Raw genomic sequence first — 17569 nt, forward strand, 5'->3', positions numbered from 1 at the left:
TAATAATAATACACACTGAAGTTATTACGGGATCAAGCTGTAACAAAGAAAATAGGAATGCAAACTTATTTCACTGAAAATATTCATGTTTTATTCAGGTTGTCACTTCCAAGGTGTAACGTATATTGAAGGACAGGTTCTTCCAAGAGGAGAGAAAGGATGTCAGGACTGCACCTGCTCAGTGAGTGAGATCTTTCAAACCTTAAGTTTACTGCACCATCACGGCATCTGTACATCATATGTTTTCATTTATTTTTGTCTGTCTGTGTCATAGAGAGGTGAGGTGGTGTGTGTGCCAAGGCGTTGTCCAGCTGTGTCCTGTTCTCACCCAGCTCTGGATGGCTGTGGGTGTGGAGAGTGTGATGGATGCAGCTTTAACGGACGAGACTGTTTTAACGGAGAGCGATTCCCTCACCCGACAGATCACTGTCAGTTCTGCTCCTGTCTGGTACGAATGACACATGCACACGGTAGTAAAGGTCCAGTGAGTAAGAAGTAGTGCCATCTCACGGTAAGACTGCAGAATGCAACAGACTCCTCTGTTTCGCATGTCGAGGAACTATGGTGGCGTTCACATGAAAGGATTTAACCAGGTAAAATCTTTTTTGTTTTTTAGAGTGATCTGGTCAAGAAGGCACATGGTTGGTTTAGTATTTAGTGGTTTGAGCCCCGGTTGGAACAAGGGCCTTTCTGCATGGAGTTTGTATGTTCTCCCCGTGTGGGTTTTGTCTGGGTTCTTCGGCTTCCTCCCACAGTCCAAAAACATGCAGATTTGGAGATTAGGTAAACTGGTCACTCTAACCGTGATGGAATACAGGATCAAGTACAAAACCTATTATGATGTAAATCCAGTCTGGGATAGATTATGAGCAGTGGACATGGACGGGACTAGTCAGAAGGGAAAAGGAAAAGGATTAAAGCGGACCTTGACCGGAAGTTCCAATTAACGCTGTTTTTTGGTGTGTATCTGCGTCATTACCTTGTTTAAGAAGCCCTGAAGGTTCTAAACAAACAGTTCAGCCACTGTTGAGAACGCTGTGTTTTATTGTAATCTCGGGCTCAGCGAGATCTCTGAAAAAACCCGGTCCGGTTACGTAAACACTGGTTCTCCTGAACAGCAGATTCTCCTGGTCCGGGCACTAGTCCGGGTACATCTGTTTGCGTACATTGAACCAGAGAAGAAGAATAACTTCCATTGTGGAGGTGTTTCACGAGCGACAGTGTCTTCTGACTCTGGGTCTGACTCCGGGTCAAAGTCATAAAAGGGACTGCGGCGGGGAGTCGTGACGAAGCTATTTTTAAACACTGTTAAAACAATGTTTTGATAATGAGTAGCAGTGCATCCACCGTTCCAGAGGGGGGAGCTGTGCTTCTGAGAGCCAATCACAACACACTCTGTCTTCCTATTGGTGTGAGAGTTGATTCTGAAAGTTAATATATGTAAGTAGACCTCCATAACTAACATATATGTGCAACAGGACCACTCTATGTGAGCTTTAAGGTATATCACATAATATTACCACTGTTATGTGGCTTCAGGGCCCCATTAAAATATAGGATAAATAATATCCTACATTACTTTACATGTCATTTAGCAGACACTTTTATCCAACTTGTGACCATGATGTCTCTGCACACGTGGTACCGGTCTTGAACACTGGGTTGGAGTAGCCTTGGCCCCTGGGCCCGTTCAGTAATGCATACATCTGTACAGTGTCTAAAAACGATCATGGCAAGGACGTTTCCCTCTCTATCCTTTAAAAATACTTAAACTAATCCCACTGAGGGGTTTCAGATCACTTTTTTCTCACTTCTGCAACCATTATGTGTTTAATAACGTGATTGAAGGCCATGTTCATTTTGTTTTCTACACATATATATAGACAGATAAGGAGAAACCAGGTCGAGAATAGTTTTCTGTGTTAAACTCAACCAATGCCAGAGCCTGCTTACATACAGGATGGACATTTAGCTCTAGCATACAGAGTACACGGATGTGTGGGATTAATAAAGCACAATGGTACACAGTGTCTAACTTCTTTAGAAACTGAGATACTACTAAAATTTCCAAATTCTCAGGTACTTTACAAAGTTCTTAATCCATAGTTGGTGTGAAACATTACTGAAAAGTCTCTGTCACTGATTCATCTTCAGTAAAGTATTCAGTGTGGGAATGTGTGTGTCTCTGTGTGCAGAATGGCGGTGTGGTGTGTGCACATGTGTCTTGTCCGAGCCTTGCCTGCTCGCGTCCAGTGACCTCGCCAGGCGAGTGCTGTCCCGTCTGCACAGGTATCTGTCTGCACCAGGGGGAGGAGCATCATTCAGGCTCCACCTTCTCTTCTGCCTCTGATCCGTGCTCCTCGTGCTCCTGCCTGGTCAGTCTGACATTTCACCTTTAACTCACGAATCAGACACATGACTGAATGTTCAAAACACACACACACACACACACACACACACACACACAGTTTGGTTGATTCTTTGTCCTCCTCTGATCAGAACGAGGTGGTGAACTGTCAGAGGAGAACTTGTCCGGTCCGATGCTCCCATCCTGTCCCATCAGAATCCTGCTGCCCAGTCTGTGACTCCTGTCTGTACGAGGGCATCATCCATGCTCACAGTCACACCTTCACACCCTCCTCTAACTCCTGCCAGCGCTGCACATGTGTCAGAGGCACCGTCACATGTGTGCCTCTTGTCTGTCCACCAACAAACTGTGCTCGACCCATTACCAAGCCAGGACAGTGCTGCCCCGAGTGCACAGGTATGTACACAACTGTTTCAAACATTTGTGTAATGTGTTTAGGAAGGCAACTAATAATTTTTCTTTTTTATATAATAAATATTATATATATTAAAGGTCACATAGAGTGGTCCTGTTGCACATATATGTTAGTTATGGAGGTCTACTTACATACCTTAACTTGTTTTTATGGTCAAAAACCTCCTAGTTGCTGTAAACGAGCCGATAGAAATCCTCTTTTCTGACGCTGTTCCCCAGCCGCGATATTTCAGACATAAATCTCAACCCTAGAAGACAGAGTGTGTTGTGATTGGCCAGCCAGCGTAGAGGCTTCCCAACTGTCTTGTGATTGACCAGTACCCGAACGTGACATATTCAGCACACCCGCTCTCAGAAGCACAGCTCCCCCCTCTGGAACCTTGGATGCACTGCTACTCATTATCAAAACATTGTTTTAACAGTGTTTAAAAATAGCTTCGTCACGACTCCCCACGCAGACCCTTTTATGACTTTGACCCGGAGTCAGACCCAGAGTCAGAAGACACTGTCGGCACATCTGGTTGAACCGCAGAAGAAGAATAACGTCCGTTGTGGAGGTGTTTCACGAGCGACAATGTCTTCTGACTCTGGGTCTGACTCCGGGTCAAAGTCATAAAAGGGACTGCGGCGGGGAGTCGTGAAGAAGCTATTTTTAAACTTTGTTAAAACAATGTTTTGATAATGAGTCGCAGTGCATCCACCGTTCCAGAGGGGGGAGCTGCGCTTCTGAGAGCGGGTGTGCTGAATATGTCACTTCCGAGTATTGGCCAATCACAAGACAGTCTGGAAGGCTCTGCGCTGGCTGGCCAATCACAACACACTCTGTCTTCTAGGTGTGAGATTTATGTCTGAAATATCCCGGCTGAGGACAGCGTCAGTGAGGAGAGATTTATATCAGCTCATTTACAGCAACTAGGAGGTTTTTGACCATAAAAACAAGTTAATGTATCTAAGTAGACCTCCATAACTCACATATATGTGCAACAGGACCACTCTATGTGAGCTTTAATATAAATAACATTCATTGCTTTTCATTTATTTTTTCATTTATTTTATCCATCTATAATAGAATGAATGAAATCGCTTTATTGTTTCTTTATCTTTGGTCTCAGCGTGCACCCTAGATGGACAGGAGTTTTCTGATGGACAGACCTGGACCATGACCTCAAATCACTGCACGACCTGCACCTGCCAGGTCAGACTTCAGCTTTAAATCTCAGTCTTTTCCTCACAGAGTATTTACTTTCTCCTTTGTGTTTGAGTGATCATGTGTGTGTGAGTCCTGCAGGCCGGGGAGGTGCAGTGTTCGGCTCCTCGGTGTCCCAAGTTACCATGTATGCATCAGGTGACTGATCATGGAGCCTGCTGTCCTCGCTGTCGAGGTGATCACATCAATACCGTCGTACTTTCCAAAGAAGAGTTTTACACCAGTGACTGATTTGTATTTATTTTTTGTCAGGTTGTATGTATGGAGGAGAGGAGCACACAGAGGGCAGCAGTTGGTTTGCAGACTCCACCCCCTGTATGACATGCATGTGTGTGGACGGTGTGACCACGTGCTCTGAGGTGCACTGTCTGTCTCCCTGTATCAACTTCATCAGTGTGCCCGGCGAGTGCTGCCCTGTGTGTGCTGGTAGGCAGATGACAATAGAACCCACGTTAGCTGAATGTTTAACTTTTGTGTGTGCAATATTCACTATCCTGACACATTGTAATTAATCAAATCTGCTTTGAACAGATTGTATTGTTTCTACCATTTTTAAAGGTGTGTTTATTGGCCAAAGATTGAATAGTACACATAAGTGTGTGGATTTGAGCTGAAATATGGCTGAATAGATTGCGATTCGACTCACAATCGCTGTCGCTAAATACACCTGAGTATACTGAAATACTGAGATTTTAGAAATGCCTTTGCTAAATGTTGGAGATTAATGCATATTTTTAGGATTTTACATATGTTTTAACTGATCGACAGTTCGGCATTGTTCTGTTTAATTCTTGAGTCGCATGTCAGACTCATGACTCGGCTCAGCTCGCTCGGAACTTCACCAGAGCAGGTACCAAAAATGGAAAATCAAGAAAACAGTTGAGTCGAGCCAAGCCAAGCCGTGCTAGAACTGTATATTGGAAAAATGCCATGTTTTTACAGCAGTCCCCGTATTGAAATGATACATGTGCTAAAAATCTACTGCCTCTCTGGTCAAACACCAGCTACTGCATTCAAATTTTGCCATTGGCTTTTCAGTCTCCTCTTGCATCACTGGTACACTCTTTCATCACTCGCATGTTTAATCAGCACAAGGCTTGATGTCCCAGACTCCTCCCCGTTTTTATAAACGCCAGAGCTACTGGTCTGTCTTCTCCTTGGCATTTTTCAAAGTCATGCATGTCAAATTTTAAATGACTAAATACCCAGTTTAGGGATTTTGTTACATTTGTATTGACAGAAAAACCCTGAAATATTTTTAAATGCATTCGTATTTTTCAAAATCTTCATATTAATTATGTGTACAGTGCATTAACATGACATCAACACAGCCTGAACCTCCAAGAAAATTCGATTATATATAATATAGTGTATAATGTTTTTGAATTATTGCCAGGCCCTAATCTCTCACCATTAGATGTCACTAATTCTTCAGCAGACCTTTATTTATTGGAGCACTTCCGCGTCTTTAATTAACTTGCTGTGTGGGTTGAGCGCTGTAACTTTGCTGTTCTTTCTCCTAACAATGACCAAACAACGACACAGTTTTTATACATGTATAATCTTACAAGATATTTTTGAATAGACTGTGTATTTGAGGGCCGGGTTTACGGCCCAGGAGACAGTTTTCATCCAGCAGACGACCCCTGTCAGATCTGCACCTGTGAGGTATGAAATGACTTGTAGAACTTTCAAATTTGTGTTTAGTAAATGCTAGATTTGAATGTTTTATTTGAATGCTGTTGTACCTCAGGTGATGCCAGATGGAGAACAACACCTGAGATGTTTAAGAAAGCAGTGTCCCAGTCTGGTTGACTGCCCTAAAAGCAACATCTTCTTCTCTGGACCTGATTCCTGCTGTCCCGTCTGTGCACGTCAGTATGGAAGTGCATTTACATAAAACAATGAACTATACAATCACAGCAGTACACCAGTAAAACTTCTTTTTAGCACAAGTATTTGATCACAAGGCAGAATCTCAGTGCATTTAGGCATGTAGACATGGCCAATACAAGCTGCTAAAGATGTCATTCACTTTGAACATGGTCTGAGTATTTCAGAGTATTTCAGATCTGCTGGGATTTTCACTCTTAACCTGGTTTAAAATGAGAAGGGCAAAAGTAACTGAGAACCTAATAAAGTGGCCGGTGAGAGTCTGCCTTGTACTGTTGGTCTATTTGTATGTGACCTCATATGTTATTCATGTGTTTTACATATATATATATATTTATATATATATTGTATAAATGTGTTTTATTTGTGTTTAGAGCCCCTCAGTAACTGCACTGCTGCTCTGATTGGAAACGAGGTGTTGGCCACTGACGATCCCTGTTTCACCTGCCACTGTCAGGTCAGATTAACTGAGGCCTTTTATTACTTACTGCTTTAACTTCGGTTTAATCAAATGTTTTCCTATTTATTTCTCTGCAAATCACACTTTGATGCATTTCGCTTTTATTCATACAATCAGGACTTGTTTTGTATGATGTGTTTGGGCCCCACCTTGCTATAGGCATATGAGCAAACCAGGCATACAGTTAAATAAAAAGATAAAAACATCAGTAATCGATCTATCAATCTATCTGTCTGTCGTCGGTTGGACGGTCGTCTATCTATCTATCTATCTATCTATCTATCTATCTATCTATCTATCTATCTATCTATCTATCTATCTATCTATCTATCTATCTATCTATCTATCTATCTATCTATCTATCTATCTATCTATCTATCTATCTATCTATCTTTAAAGCCGACTGTGGGTGATGGGGACCTCTGCTGATCTTTATTTAGGCAGGTTAAAAGTTTTCAACAATATGCATTCACACACTCAGTTAAAATAATTAGTCTACAGTACTTCTCCTTCTACCAAACAACCAGTTGTTATAGCTTTACTTACCAAAAATAAATGTACTACATACCAGTGTATAATGTATGAAAATAAGTTAGCCCGCCGCTTCCGGTATGCCCCCCTTGATATTGATAATTAAGAAACTAAAATCATTTACTTCGTTACAAATACTTGAGTAAGTTAGTAGTTTTTGGATAAATTGTTATATATATATTTTATTCTTTTTTTATTATGTGCTCAATCTATTTCTGTCCCCGAGGGACGTCTTCAGCCGACATTTCTATAACGTGACTATTTTAAATAAAAACATTACGTTGGCTATGGCTGACGACAAAATCTTGCCAATCAAATGTAGCCAGTGCCGCGGCTACCAGCTGTTAGCCGCTCAGCTGTTAGCCGCTCAGCTGTTAGCTGCAGATTTCGGCTCCAAGTGGACTTACAACACACCACCGTGTCCGACACCGAGGCTCTGGTCTCAGGGTTTCTGTTGTACACTCCGGATAACAGATTTCAGATAACAGGGCTCTCAAGTCTCACACATGTCTATCGTCCAGTCTATCTTGGTACGAAGTGGAAACTATGTGGGCGTGGGCTTGAAGTGGGCATATTAAGCAAGTCCCTCAGTAACATGGTTAGCAAACATGCATGGGGCCATCATGGAAACCACATACAAAAATCCATGCAACCCTCAACTTTAACAAGATTCCCAGTCCCTGCACTGGCCACTCAGCCCCACAGCATGATGGAACCACCACCACATTTTACTGTAGGTAGCAAGTGTTTTTCTTGGAATGCTGTGTTCTTTTTCCACCATGCATAACACCCCTAGTGTTGCCCAAATAACTCTATTTTAGTGTCATCAGTCCACAGCACCTTATTTCAAAATGAAGCTGGCTTGTCCAAATGTGCTTTAGCATACCTCAAGCGACTCTGTTTGTGGTGGGTGCAGAGAAAAGGGTTTTTCTGCATTACTCTTCCATACATCATCTCCTGGTGTAAAGTGCGCTGAATAGTTGAACGATGCACAGTGACACCATATGCAGCAACATGATGTTGTAGGTCTTTGGAGCTGGTCTGTGGGTTGACTGTGACTGTTCTCACCACTTCTAGAACTGTGCCTGTGGTCTTCCAATTCCTCACAATGTTCCTCACAGTTGAAACTGAGAGCTTAAATCTCTGAGATAGCTTTCTGTATCCTTCCCCTAAACCATGATGTTGAACAATCATTGTTTTCAGGTCATTTGAGAGTTGTTTTGAGGCTCCCATGTTGCCACTCTTCAGAGAAGATGCAAAGAGGAGAAACACTTACAATTGACCTCCTTAAATACCCTTTATCATGATTGGATTCACCTGTGTATGGAGGTCAAGGGTCACTGAGGTTACCAAATCAATTTTGAGTTCCAATAATTAGTGCTAAAGGTATTGAAATCAATAAAATTACAAGGGTGCCTAAATGTATGCACATGCCTAATTTTGTTTAAATAATTCTTGCTCACTTTCTGTAAATCATATAAACTTTATTTCACTTCTCAAATATCACTGTATTTGTTATATTTAACTGAAATTTCTTATCCAAACAACCAATGATTTATAAAGGAAAATCATGAAAATGTACAGGGGTGCTCAAACCACTTTGCATACCACTGTATGTGATTGCGTGATCGTGTGCAGTGCAGTGATGCGGTGTCTCTGATTGTAGGACCTTACCTGGACCTGTCTGCACCAAATGTGCCTCCCGCTTTCTTGTCCTCTCAATGAGCAGGCCATGCCTCCAGACTCATGCTGTCCTGTGTGTAAAGGTGAGGCCGAACCTCTCTGTTCCCTAGGGTCGTACATTTTAATTCCCTGAAACATCAGTTCATCATTAGCTTATGGTTTTTCTTCTGTTATTATACAGATTGCGTGATTGAGGGACAGAGCAGAGTGGAAAACGGCAGCAGCTGGACAGACAGCGATGACAACTGTGTTACTTGTTCCTGTAATGTGAGTGGAATAATTCCCCTGATGATATACCATAACTAACAGCATCTGCCTATAAAGCAATTATGTCCTCTTTCTCTATATTACATCCTTAGTTGGGTCACATTGAATGCAGCATTGAGGAGTGTTTACCTGCAGTTTGTCTGGACGGCCAAAAACTAGTGAAGATTCCTGGGAAATGCTGCCCTGAATGCAAAGGTATCTCTGCCAGAAAACAGTGACGTCAATAACTGCTGTGACTTCTGCCTTACAACCTCAATGTGTGTGTGTGTGTGTGTGTGTGTGTGTGTGTGTGTGTGTGTGTGTGTGTGTGTGTGTGTGTGTGTGTGTGTGTGTGTGTGTGTGTGCGTGTGCGTGTGCGTGCTGCAGACTCCGGGGAGTCGTGTCTGCACCAGGGAACAGTGTATCACAGTAACGAACAGTGGGAGGTGGATGAGTGCACCGGCTGTACATGTGTGTCTGGAGATGTGCACTGTCACAGTGAACGCTGCCCTCCCCTCACCTGCTCAACAGTCAGTAACACACACGCACATGCACACACACCCCCACACACATACACACACACACACACACGGGTAAAAGTGCTGACAAAGTGAGAATTTCCATTTTATAAATCAACACAATTACAAATATCTACTTCATGAATGACATCTTTATAGAACTACTGGGTGCAGTACCATAAAATGTCTGCAGGTGGAGCCCCAGAGCAAAAACTGTGAAACACCAGGACTGGAAAACTTGAGGAGTATAGCATGTTTACAACCTAAGGAAGTGATTTCAATGAAAACTAAGTGAGGACCGTCCAAAATGTCCTCACTTCGTAGAAATGACCTCACTTTGTTGTTTGAAAACCCTCACTGGTCCTCAGTATGCTGAAAGTACAAGAACACACACACACACACACACACTGTTGTCAGTGGTTAAACACTGGCTGAGATGTTCCCATGATGAATGACTGTTGAAACTCTTCAGTCTGTAGAGGGACTTTAAAGATCATTACTGTAGTGTTTGTACTGCAGCTGCTTCCTCACAGCTCATTCTGTTACTGCTGACATTTATTTTGCTTCCACTGAGGCCCCTGGCTCCATCACAGCTACTCAGTGTGTGTGTGTGCGTGTGCGTGCGCGCGTGTGTGTGTGTGTGCGCGTGTGTGTGCGTGTGTGCACTCTCAGGATGAGATGCCAGCAGTTGTCCCAGGTCTGTGTTGTCCTCACTGCCTTCCTCGTCCAGCCTCCTGCATTGCCTTCGGTGACCCTCATTATCGCACCTTCGACGGCCGCATGCTGCACTTCCAGGGAGCATGCACATACGTCCTGGCACAAGACTGTGAGGATGGAGACTTCAGGTGAGAGGGTCGCTATAGTTACTTCAGTAAGTGTTAGCAGAAGGCCACAACTATAGCCTGGGTTGACCCAGGCCAGTCTGCAGTGGTTTGATTTTGCTCTGCGGACACATCTGGCATCGACGCCTAAAGAGGAAACAAATCACAGAGGTGTTTTCCTCTGGTGCACTAGAGGCCAGAGTAACCTGATGAAAACAGAGGAGCAAAAAATTGAGAACTAATGTACTAAACAAATGTTTTTATGCTTTTACTGTATGCGGTAAACAATTAAGCCTTACTATTACTATTAACTATCCATTAAAGGGATAATCACAGAAGAAAATGATGGTAGATTTCATCTTGAACGTTAAGTAACATGTGAAAAACAGTGAAGCTCAGCGTCTCCTCTCTGTTCTGTCCAGTGTTCATGTGACTAACGATGATCGTGGACGTAAAGGCGTCTCCTGGACAAAAGAGGTCACTGTGTTTATTGGAGACGTTGCTGTGCAGCTGCTTCAGGACTGGATCGTGAAGGTTTGTGTTGAATATTATTGTGATTGTCCTTCAATCCTAATGTCTATTGCATCCTAAAAGCTGCTGCTCCTTTACATCCACAAACCATGTATATTTATTTCTTCCACGATTAACTGTTCTTTTGAATGAAACTGAATGTTCATTGTAACTGTAGGTCAATGATGACGCTGTGAGTTTGCCGTACCTCAGAGAACCATACATCTATATTGAACGACAGAGCAACACCATCCTACTCAACACTAACATTGGCCTGAAGGTGCAGAATCTCAGAGTCTTTTTCTCATGCCTCTTTTTTTTGAATGATTATTTCATTTGAATCCACTCTCTCTGATTCACCTCCAGGTGCAGTGGAATGGTCGCTCACACCTGGAGGTGAGTGTACCGGGCTCCTACAAGGGCCACACCTGTGGTCTCTGTGGAAACTTCAACAACTACCACCAGGACGACCTCCGGATGCCCAGTGGACGCATCGGCCTGTCAGAGTCTGACTTTGGCAACAGCTGGAGGGTAAAACATGGTCACTCAACATAGAGAGGCTGAATGAAACACACAAGTCACAGCTCAATGAACTATACTATAATATTCTGTACTATACTATAATATTCTATACTATACTATACACTTCAATGAACTATACTATACTATTCTATAATATTCTGTACTATACAATACTATTCTATACTATACTATACACTTCAATGAACTATACTATAATATTCTGTACTATACAATACTATTCTGTACTATACAATACTATTCTATACTATACACTTCAATGAACTATACTATAATATTATGTACTATACAATACTATTCTATACTATACAATACACCTCAATGAACTATACTATACTATTCTGTACTATACAATACTATTCTGTACTATACTATACACTTCAATGAACTATACTATAATATTCTGTACTATACAATACTATTCTATGCTTTACTATACTATACACTTCAATGAAATATACTATACTATTCTGTACTATACAATACTATTCTATGCTATACTATACACTTCAATGAACTATACTATAATATTCTGTACTATACTATACTATACAATACTATTCTATGCTATACTATACACTTCAATGAACTATACAATACTATTCTGTACTATCCATCCATCCATTATCTACCGCTTCATCCTCCAACCAGAGGGTCACGGGGGGTGCTGTGCCTATCTCAGCAGACATTGGGCGATCTTGAATGCCCTGGACAGTTCGCCAGTCCATCACAGGGCCACATATAGAGACACACAACCATTCACTCACACACTCACACCTACGGTCAATTTAGAGTGACCAATTCACCTAATCCCCATATCGCATGTTTTTGGACTGTGGGAGGAAGTCGGAGAACCCGGAGAACCCGGAGAAAACCCACGCACACACGGGGAGAACATGCAAACTCCTTGCAGAAAGGCCCTTGTTCAGAAGTTGTTCCAAACGGGGCTTGAACCCAGGAACACGGGTCTTCTTGCTGCAAAGGCAAGAGTGCTAACCACTATAGTACAGTACTATACAATACTATTCTGTACTATACAATACTATTCTACGCTTTACTATACTATAAACTTCAATGAACTATACTATAGCTACTACATATATCAGGCGCTGCCAAGGAGCAGGTTCTCCTGCTGCTGCTGCTGCTGCACTAAGCAGTGTGCATTATAACAAAACTGTTTAAAAACGACAACAAACACAAACAAAAAGCTTATCAAAAAAATCAAAGCGAGAAGATGCCAACACAACCCTCCAGCTCAGAGCGTCAGTGCTCAATGAAGCTGGACACACAGGTGCAACGCCAAATTACTCCCCAGGGAAACAAAAATAATGGAACCTTTTTACAATAGAAAACTATTTGGGGGAGTTCACAATATAAAATGATGTGAAATAGATGACCAAAATAAAATGAATCTCGGCCGCACTTGCACCTGTGTCAATTCTTTATATTACTAAATTAATCCTAAACTATTTTGATGATCTATTTATCGATTTGAGGGTTTTTTTCATTGGTAAAACTAAAATCAAAACAAGATTTCTGATTGTTTTAGCTTCTTAAATGTGAATATTTTCTGGTTTCTTTGCTCCATATAACAAAGAAATCATTCAAACGGAATCATTTTTGTTCGTGGACAAAACAAGACGTTTGAGAACATAATTTCCAAGTTTGACAAACACTGATCAATATTTTTCTGACATTTTATGGCACAAATAATTGCTTGATTAATCGGGAAAATACTTGACAGATTTATGAATGACTATGAATTGAATTGTTAGCTGCAGCTCTAGTTTCAAAGTAGTTTGACGTTCACAAAAGTTTATAAAGACATGATGGACTTTTAGTCGTCACGTGTCTCAACTGCTGTGGAGAAGACTCCATGTTGTGCCCCAGAGTTTTCCTGTCTTTTGTATTGGAGGGAGTTCCAGTGCACAAGCACCACTTCTAATGAGAGTCTATGGTAAAGATGTGTGCGCCCCAAAGGCACTCACTGTAAACAAGTGAGAGAGAACATTTTTAACCAACATTTGAATGCAGATCACACACGGTCATCATGGACTGCATAACATGTAGCTCGTTTATTTAAAAAACATTTTTTATCAATTATTTTCGATTCCTATTCATATTTTTTGCCTGGCATATGCTGCTGGTTATATACTGTATGTCTATGTATGTGAACAGCATCATCCCTGCCAAAATGGCGTTACCTTGCTTGTGTGACCAGAGATCTATAAAGCAAGTATTTGTGCTGCTTGTCCAAGTACCACTAGAGCGAGGTTGTTCTGCAGTATGAGATACACAAGGAGATACATCAAAATACCATTTGTCGTTTTAGGTCACAAATGGCAGCCACTCCCTCTCGTCCTGTCGACCTGGGGAGGACGTTGACCCCTGCAAGGACGCAGGTTACCAGGCAAAGAAGGGGGCTAACGCTCGCTGCAAGGTCTTGAAGTCTACCGTGTTCAAGCCATGTCATCGCGTGGTGCCTCCAGAACCTTGGTACGCAGCCTGCGTGTACGATCTCTGCGCCTGCGGGGCCAACAGTGACGAGTGTCTGTGTGACGCACTGGAGGCTTACGCCAGTCAGTGCAGAGAGGCTGGAGTTGTGCTGAAGTGGAGGAGCCCATCACTGTGTGGTGAGACAAACACACTCTTCACAGGCCTGTCCATGGTGTCCCAATCTTTAATATACTTCTGTTGGGGTTGGGAATAACTTGACTTAACATCACTTCTTTTTCTGATACAAATACTGCAGCTTGGAGTCAGAGACTCAGTCATTTTATATGTTTTAAACTACTAAAGGCCTGATTTACGAAAGCTTTGATTCGATTGTAAAGTTGCGCATGCTAAAATAAAGAGAAACTTTTTGCCACATTTAGCAAAAAACATAGACAGAAATCATGTGAATTTTTTTAATGTTAGTTTTGACCAAATTTAGCAATATTTGTGAATTTTGTGGTATTTACTTCTCGTCTGAAAATTTAAATGTAAATGTTGAATATTCAATCTAAATGTTAAATGTTAAATCTAAATGCTAAATATACATTAAATCTAAATGTTAAATCTAAATATTTCGTTTGAAACTAAATATTTAGCTAATATGCAAATTCACACTGCCGGTAACCGGAAGTACCAAAATAAAAGCTTGAGGAGGTTAGGCTGTGTTTATACAATCAAATAACAAGTTAAAACCACCCTAGCGAGGGAAATAAACTTAAAACACACTATGGTGATAACAACTACCTAAAATAACAAAAAACTTGTTCAGAACCCTTAGATTTAACATTTAGATTTAAATTTATATTTAGCATTTAGGCCTGTTTTGCGTGAGTGGGGTGAAGTCTGCCATCTCTGATTGCCTTGTTAACATTTGTTCTTATCATTGTTTTTCAAATATGAATGTTCTTCTTTCCTCTGTAGTGACTGTCCTTCATTTTAAACAATGGATATGGATACTTTTTTTGTGCATCTTATTATATTGTAATCTATCAAACCTTAAAATGTAATCTCATACCTGTGAGCACCTGCACCTGCACCGTGATTGTTTTTCTTGTTTGTGTGGAGGGAAACCTGCTAACTCCTGCTGACTACCATCTCTCTGTGGCTGTCTTCCACAGCTGTGGGCTGTCCATTGGAGAGGGGCTTTGTGTTTGACGAGTGTGGGCCCCCATGTCCCGTAACCTGCTTTAATGTTGACGTCCCTCTGGGGGTGATAGAGAGCCACTGCTTCAAACCCTGTGTTCCAGGCTGCCAGTGTCCTGCTGGTTTGGTTCTGCACAACAACTACTGTATACAGCCCGAAAAGTGTCCCAAGATCATCCATGGCAACCACACATAAGGCTCGGACTGCTCACTTTCAGGATATATGCTACATGGATATGCCCACACACACACACACACACACACACACACACACACACACACACACACACACACACACACACACACACACACACACACACACACACACACACACACATGCACTGTCACCCTCTAATACTCTACAATCCCACTTATGCATCATAGATTTGTACTGTGTGAAATGATGAAAAAAGATCCACTGGTGAACTCCATGACCTGTGGATTAACTGACGTGTAATACTGCATTTTTAAAGTTTATATACACTTTTTATACATGAATCTGTACACTGAATATTTATATCACATGAGAGTTAATGTCACATGCTAATTAACACATTTATGAAACACTAGCTCATTGAACAGTTTTGTTTACGTCCAAAAAACAGAGCTCATATATGTTTACTGTACAGGTTTATTTCAGCCTGTGTGGCATTGACTGTATACAAGATAAACCACGTGATCTCAGGTATTTTTCTTCTCTCTGCTCTCAGTTTTATAAATAAACAAAGGTTTCACAATTATACCCTTTTTATTTTTCGATTCAAGTAAAAAAATCATGGTAACACATTCTGTTTATGTCACAGGGGTCACAGGGGGCGATGGCCCCAATCTCAGCGTAACATAGGGCCACAGACAATTTACAGTGACCAATTCACCTCATCCCCATATTGCCTGTTTTTGGATTGTGGGAGGAAGCCATGGGAGAACATGCAATCTCCATGCTACAAAACAATTAAATTTTTTATTTGTATAGTGACGTATCACAACATGCATTATCTCAAGGCACTGTCCATAGTAAGGCAAAAACCTTTCCAATATTATAGAGATCAGATAAACCCAACAATTCACACAATGAGCAAGCACTTGGCACCAGTGGAGATAAATAAATTACATAATGCACCTTTAAGTAGAATAATAAGAATGAATGAATGATTCATGAACTCATAAACTCATAGACTAAGTTGTGCCAACTACCTGGTTACATGACATTAGAGCAGGGCATCAGAATAAATGTAACTAAATGTAACCAAATATAATGTCAAATAAAGGTAACTACTCCGTAACATATTGCTAAATAACTTTCTGTATTTATTACTTATTCAAGTTGCAAATATGATGCATTATAGATGTAACCTGGTCCGGGATAGTGATGCCGTCACTTTGCGGGTAACGCAATCGAAGTGCATTGTGGGAAATGTAGTTTATGGGCAGCGCACGCCTTAAAGCAGCATAGACCAGCATTTTAACACAGATTTTTAAAACCAATTAAAGGTGCCATATGTAAGAATGAGGCCAAAAACGGTTACTACATTCAAATTCAAAATACAGAGGTTTTTTAGGTTTCGTTTTTTGACGTAACTGTCAACCCGTGGTTGCTCAGCAGCTGGTTGCTTTATATTTATTGAATAATAATCTCCAGTTGACTTTTCATGGAAATAGAAAAAAAACAAACAATCCACATCACGTTGCTATATGCGACCAACAAAAGGGCGATTAAGTAAGTTTGAGTGTGTTCATGCGGTCAGAAAACTATTAGCTCTGTAGCGTTTCTTGTAAAGGAATTCTCTCCCCTGGAGCGTCATCTGGACACGCCTTTTCACAGGTGAGACAGGTATTAATCACCAAAATACATAGGTATTAATCCCGACTTTAAATTAGATTCATAATACACTTTAAATTTAAATCACTTAATTTCCAATAATAATAATAAAAGCAATAATAAACAATAATTTCCACCATAACACAAAATATAGTTACTTTAAGATTATTCTAAACAAAACATCTAAATGGCTCCAACAATATTATTCTTGAATCTCTGTGACATATTAGGAGGATTTTAGAGCCAGTTGCTTTAGATTTATTACATAATACACCTTTAATCACTCGCAGGGCCACATGCCCCCAGGCCTTGAGTTTGACACATGTGATTTAGAGACTTGGAAAAAAGGTGATATTAACAATTCATGGGCTGTGATCCACCAACTTTCACACTAGTGTACTGGGTCACATGGTCACGTATCACATTTCCCTCCCCTCTGTCTACCTGTGGCAGATACACTGTCACTTTTGTTGCTTGGTAAGCTGATCCAGAGACTGTTGCAGCCATAGTGATCAGCTGCATCATTTGTTGCAGACATGGAGCAGGTAAGATGTTTTTCATGTTGTGAGAAAACACTTCTCCTCTTTGTTCACTTGCAGTGAAAGTCCTCGTGTCTCCATTTCAGGAATGCGTGGCTGGTTTGTACCAGTCTCTGGGAATATCTTTGGGCCAAGAGTTTTCCCCTGACGACGTGTGTCTCCTCTACAGCAAAGTGTTTCATGTTCCCGCCAACATGGATGAAGCACATGCAGCTATGAAGCAGGTCAGGTTTTCAGACTTTCTGTCCCTGTATCGACTGATTCATCCGAGTCATTTTATCAAACATAAACAGTGGCCTTTGTGTTACATAGGGATGGCATGATACCACTATTTCTTATACCAATGTCACAAACTTGACATGTGACACAATGACACAAATC

The 17569-nt window shown here is 41.2% G+C and overlaps 1 protein-coding gene across 1 annotated transcript in view; it reads left to right on the forward strand.

Moving 5' to 3' along the window:
- The window catches only part of kcp (kielin cysteine rich BMP regulator), a gene marked incomplete at both ends in the record, with an annotated part of 49634 nt that extends 34608 nt beyond the window's left edge, over positions 1–15026 (forward strand). The window contains 20 exons of the mRNA XM_083894278.1: positions 99–181; positions 275–448; positions 2196–2375; positions 2500–2764; positions 3895–3977; positions 4071–4164; positions 4242–4415; positions 5575–5657; positions 5743–5863; positions 6257–6339; positions 8540–8639; positions 8738–8823; positions 8916–9018; positions 9190–9332; positions 9993–10165; positions 10564–10675; positions 10830–10931; positions 11018–11182; positions 13524–13824; positions 14806–15026. Coding sequence (XP_083750404.1) covers positions 99–181; positions 275–448; positions 2196–2375; positions 2500–2764; positions 3895–3977; positions 4071–4164; positions 4242–4415; positions 5575–5657; positions 5743–5863; positions 6257–6339; positions 8540–8639; positions 8738–8823; positions 8916–9018; positions 9190–9332; positions 9993–10165; positions 10564–10675; positions 10830–10931; positions 11018–11182; positions 13524–13824; positions 14806–15026 — 2846 coding nt within the window. The remainder of the gene's footprint in view (positions 1–98; positions 182–274; positions 449–2195; positions 2376–2499; positions 2765–3894; positions 3978–4070; positions 4165–4241; positions 4416–5574; positions 5658–5742; positions 5864–6256; positions 6340–8539; positions 8640–8737; positions 8824–8915; positions 9019–9189; positions 9333–9992; positions 10166–10563; positions 10676–10829; positions 10932–11017; positions 11183–13523; positions 13825–14805) is intronic.
- Positions 15027–17569: the final 2543 nt, after the last annotated feature.

Source organism: Microchirus variegatus (genome assembly GCF_963457635.1).
Source record: "Microchirus variegatus genome assembly, chromosome: 8".
NCBI classification, from domain to species: Eukaryota; Metazoa; Chordata; class Actinopteri; order Pleuronectiformes; family Soleidae; genus Microchirus; species Microchirus variegatus.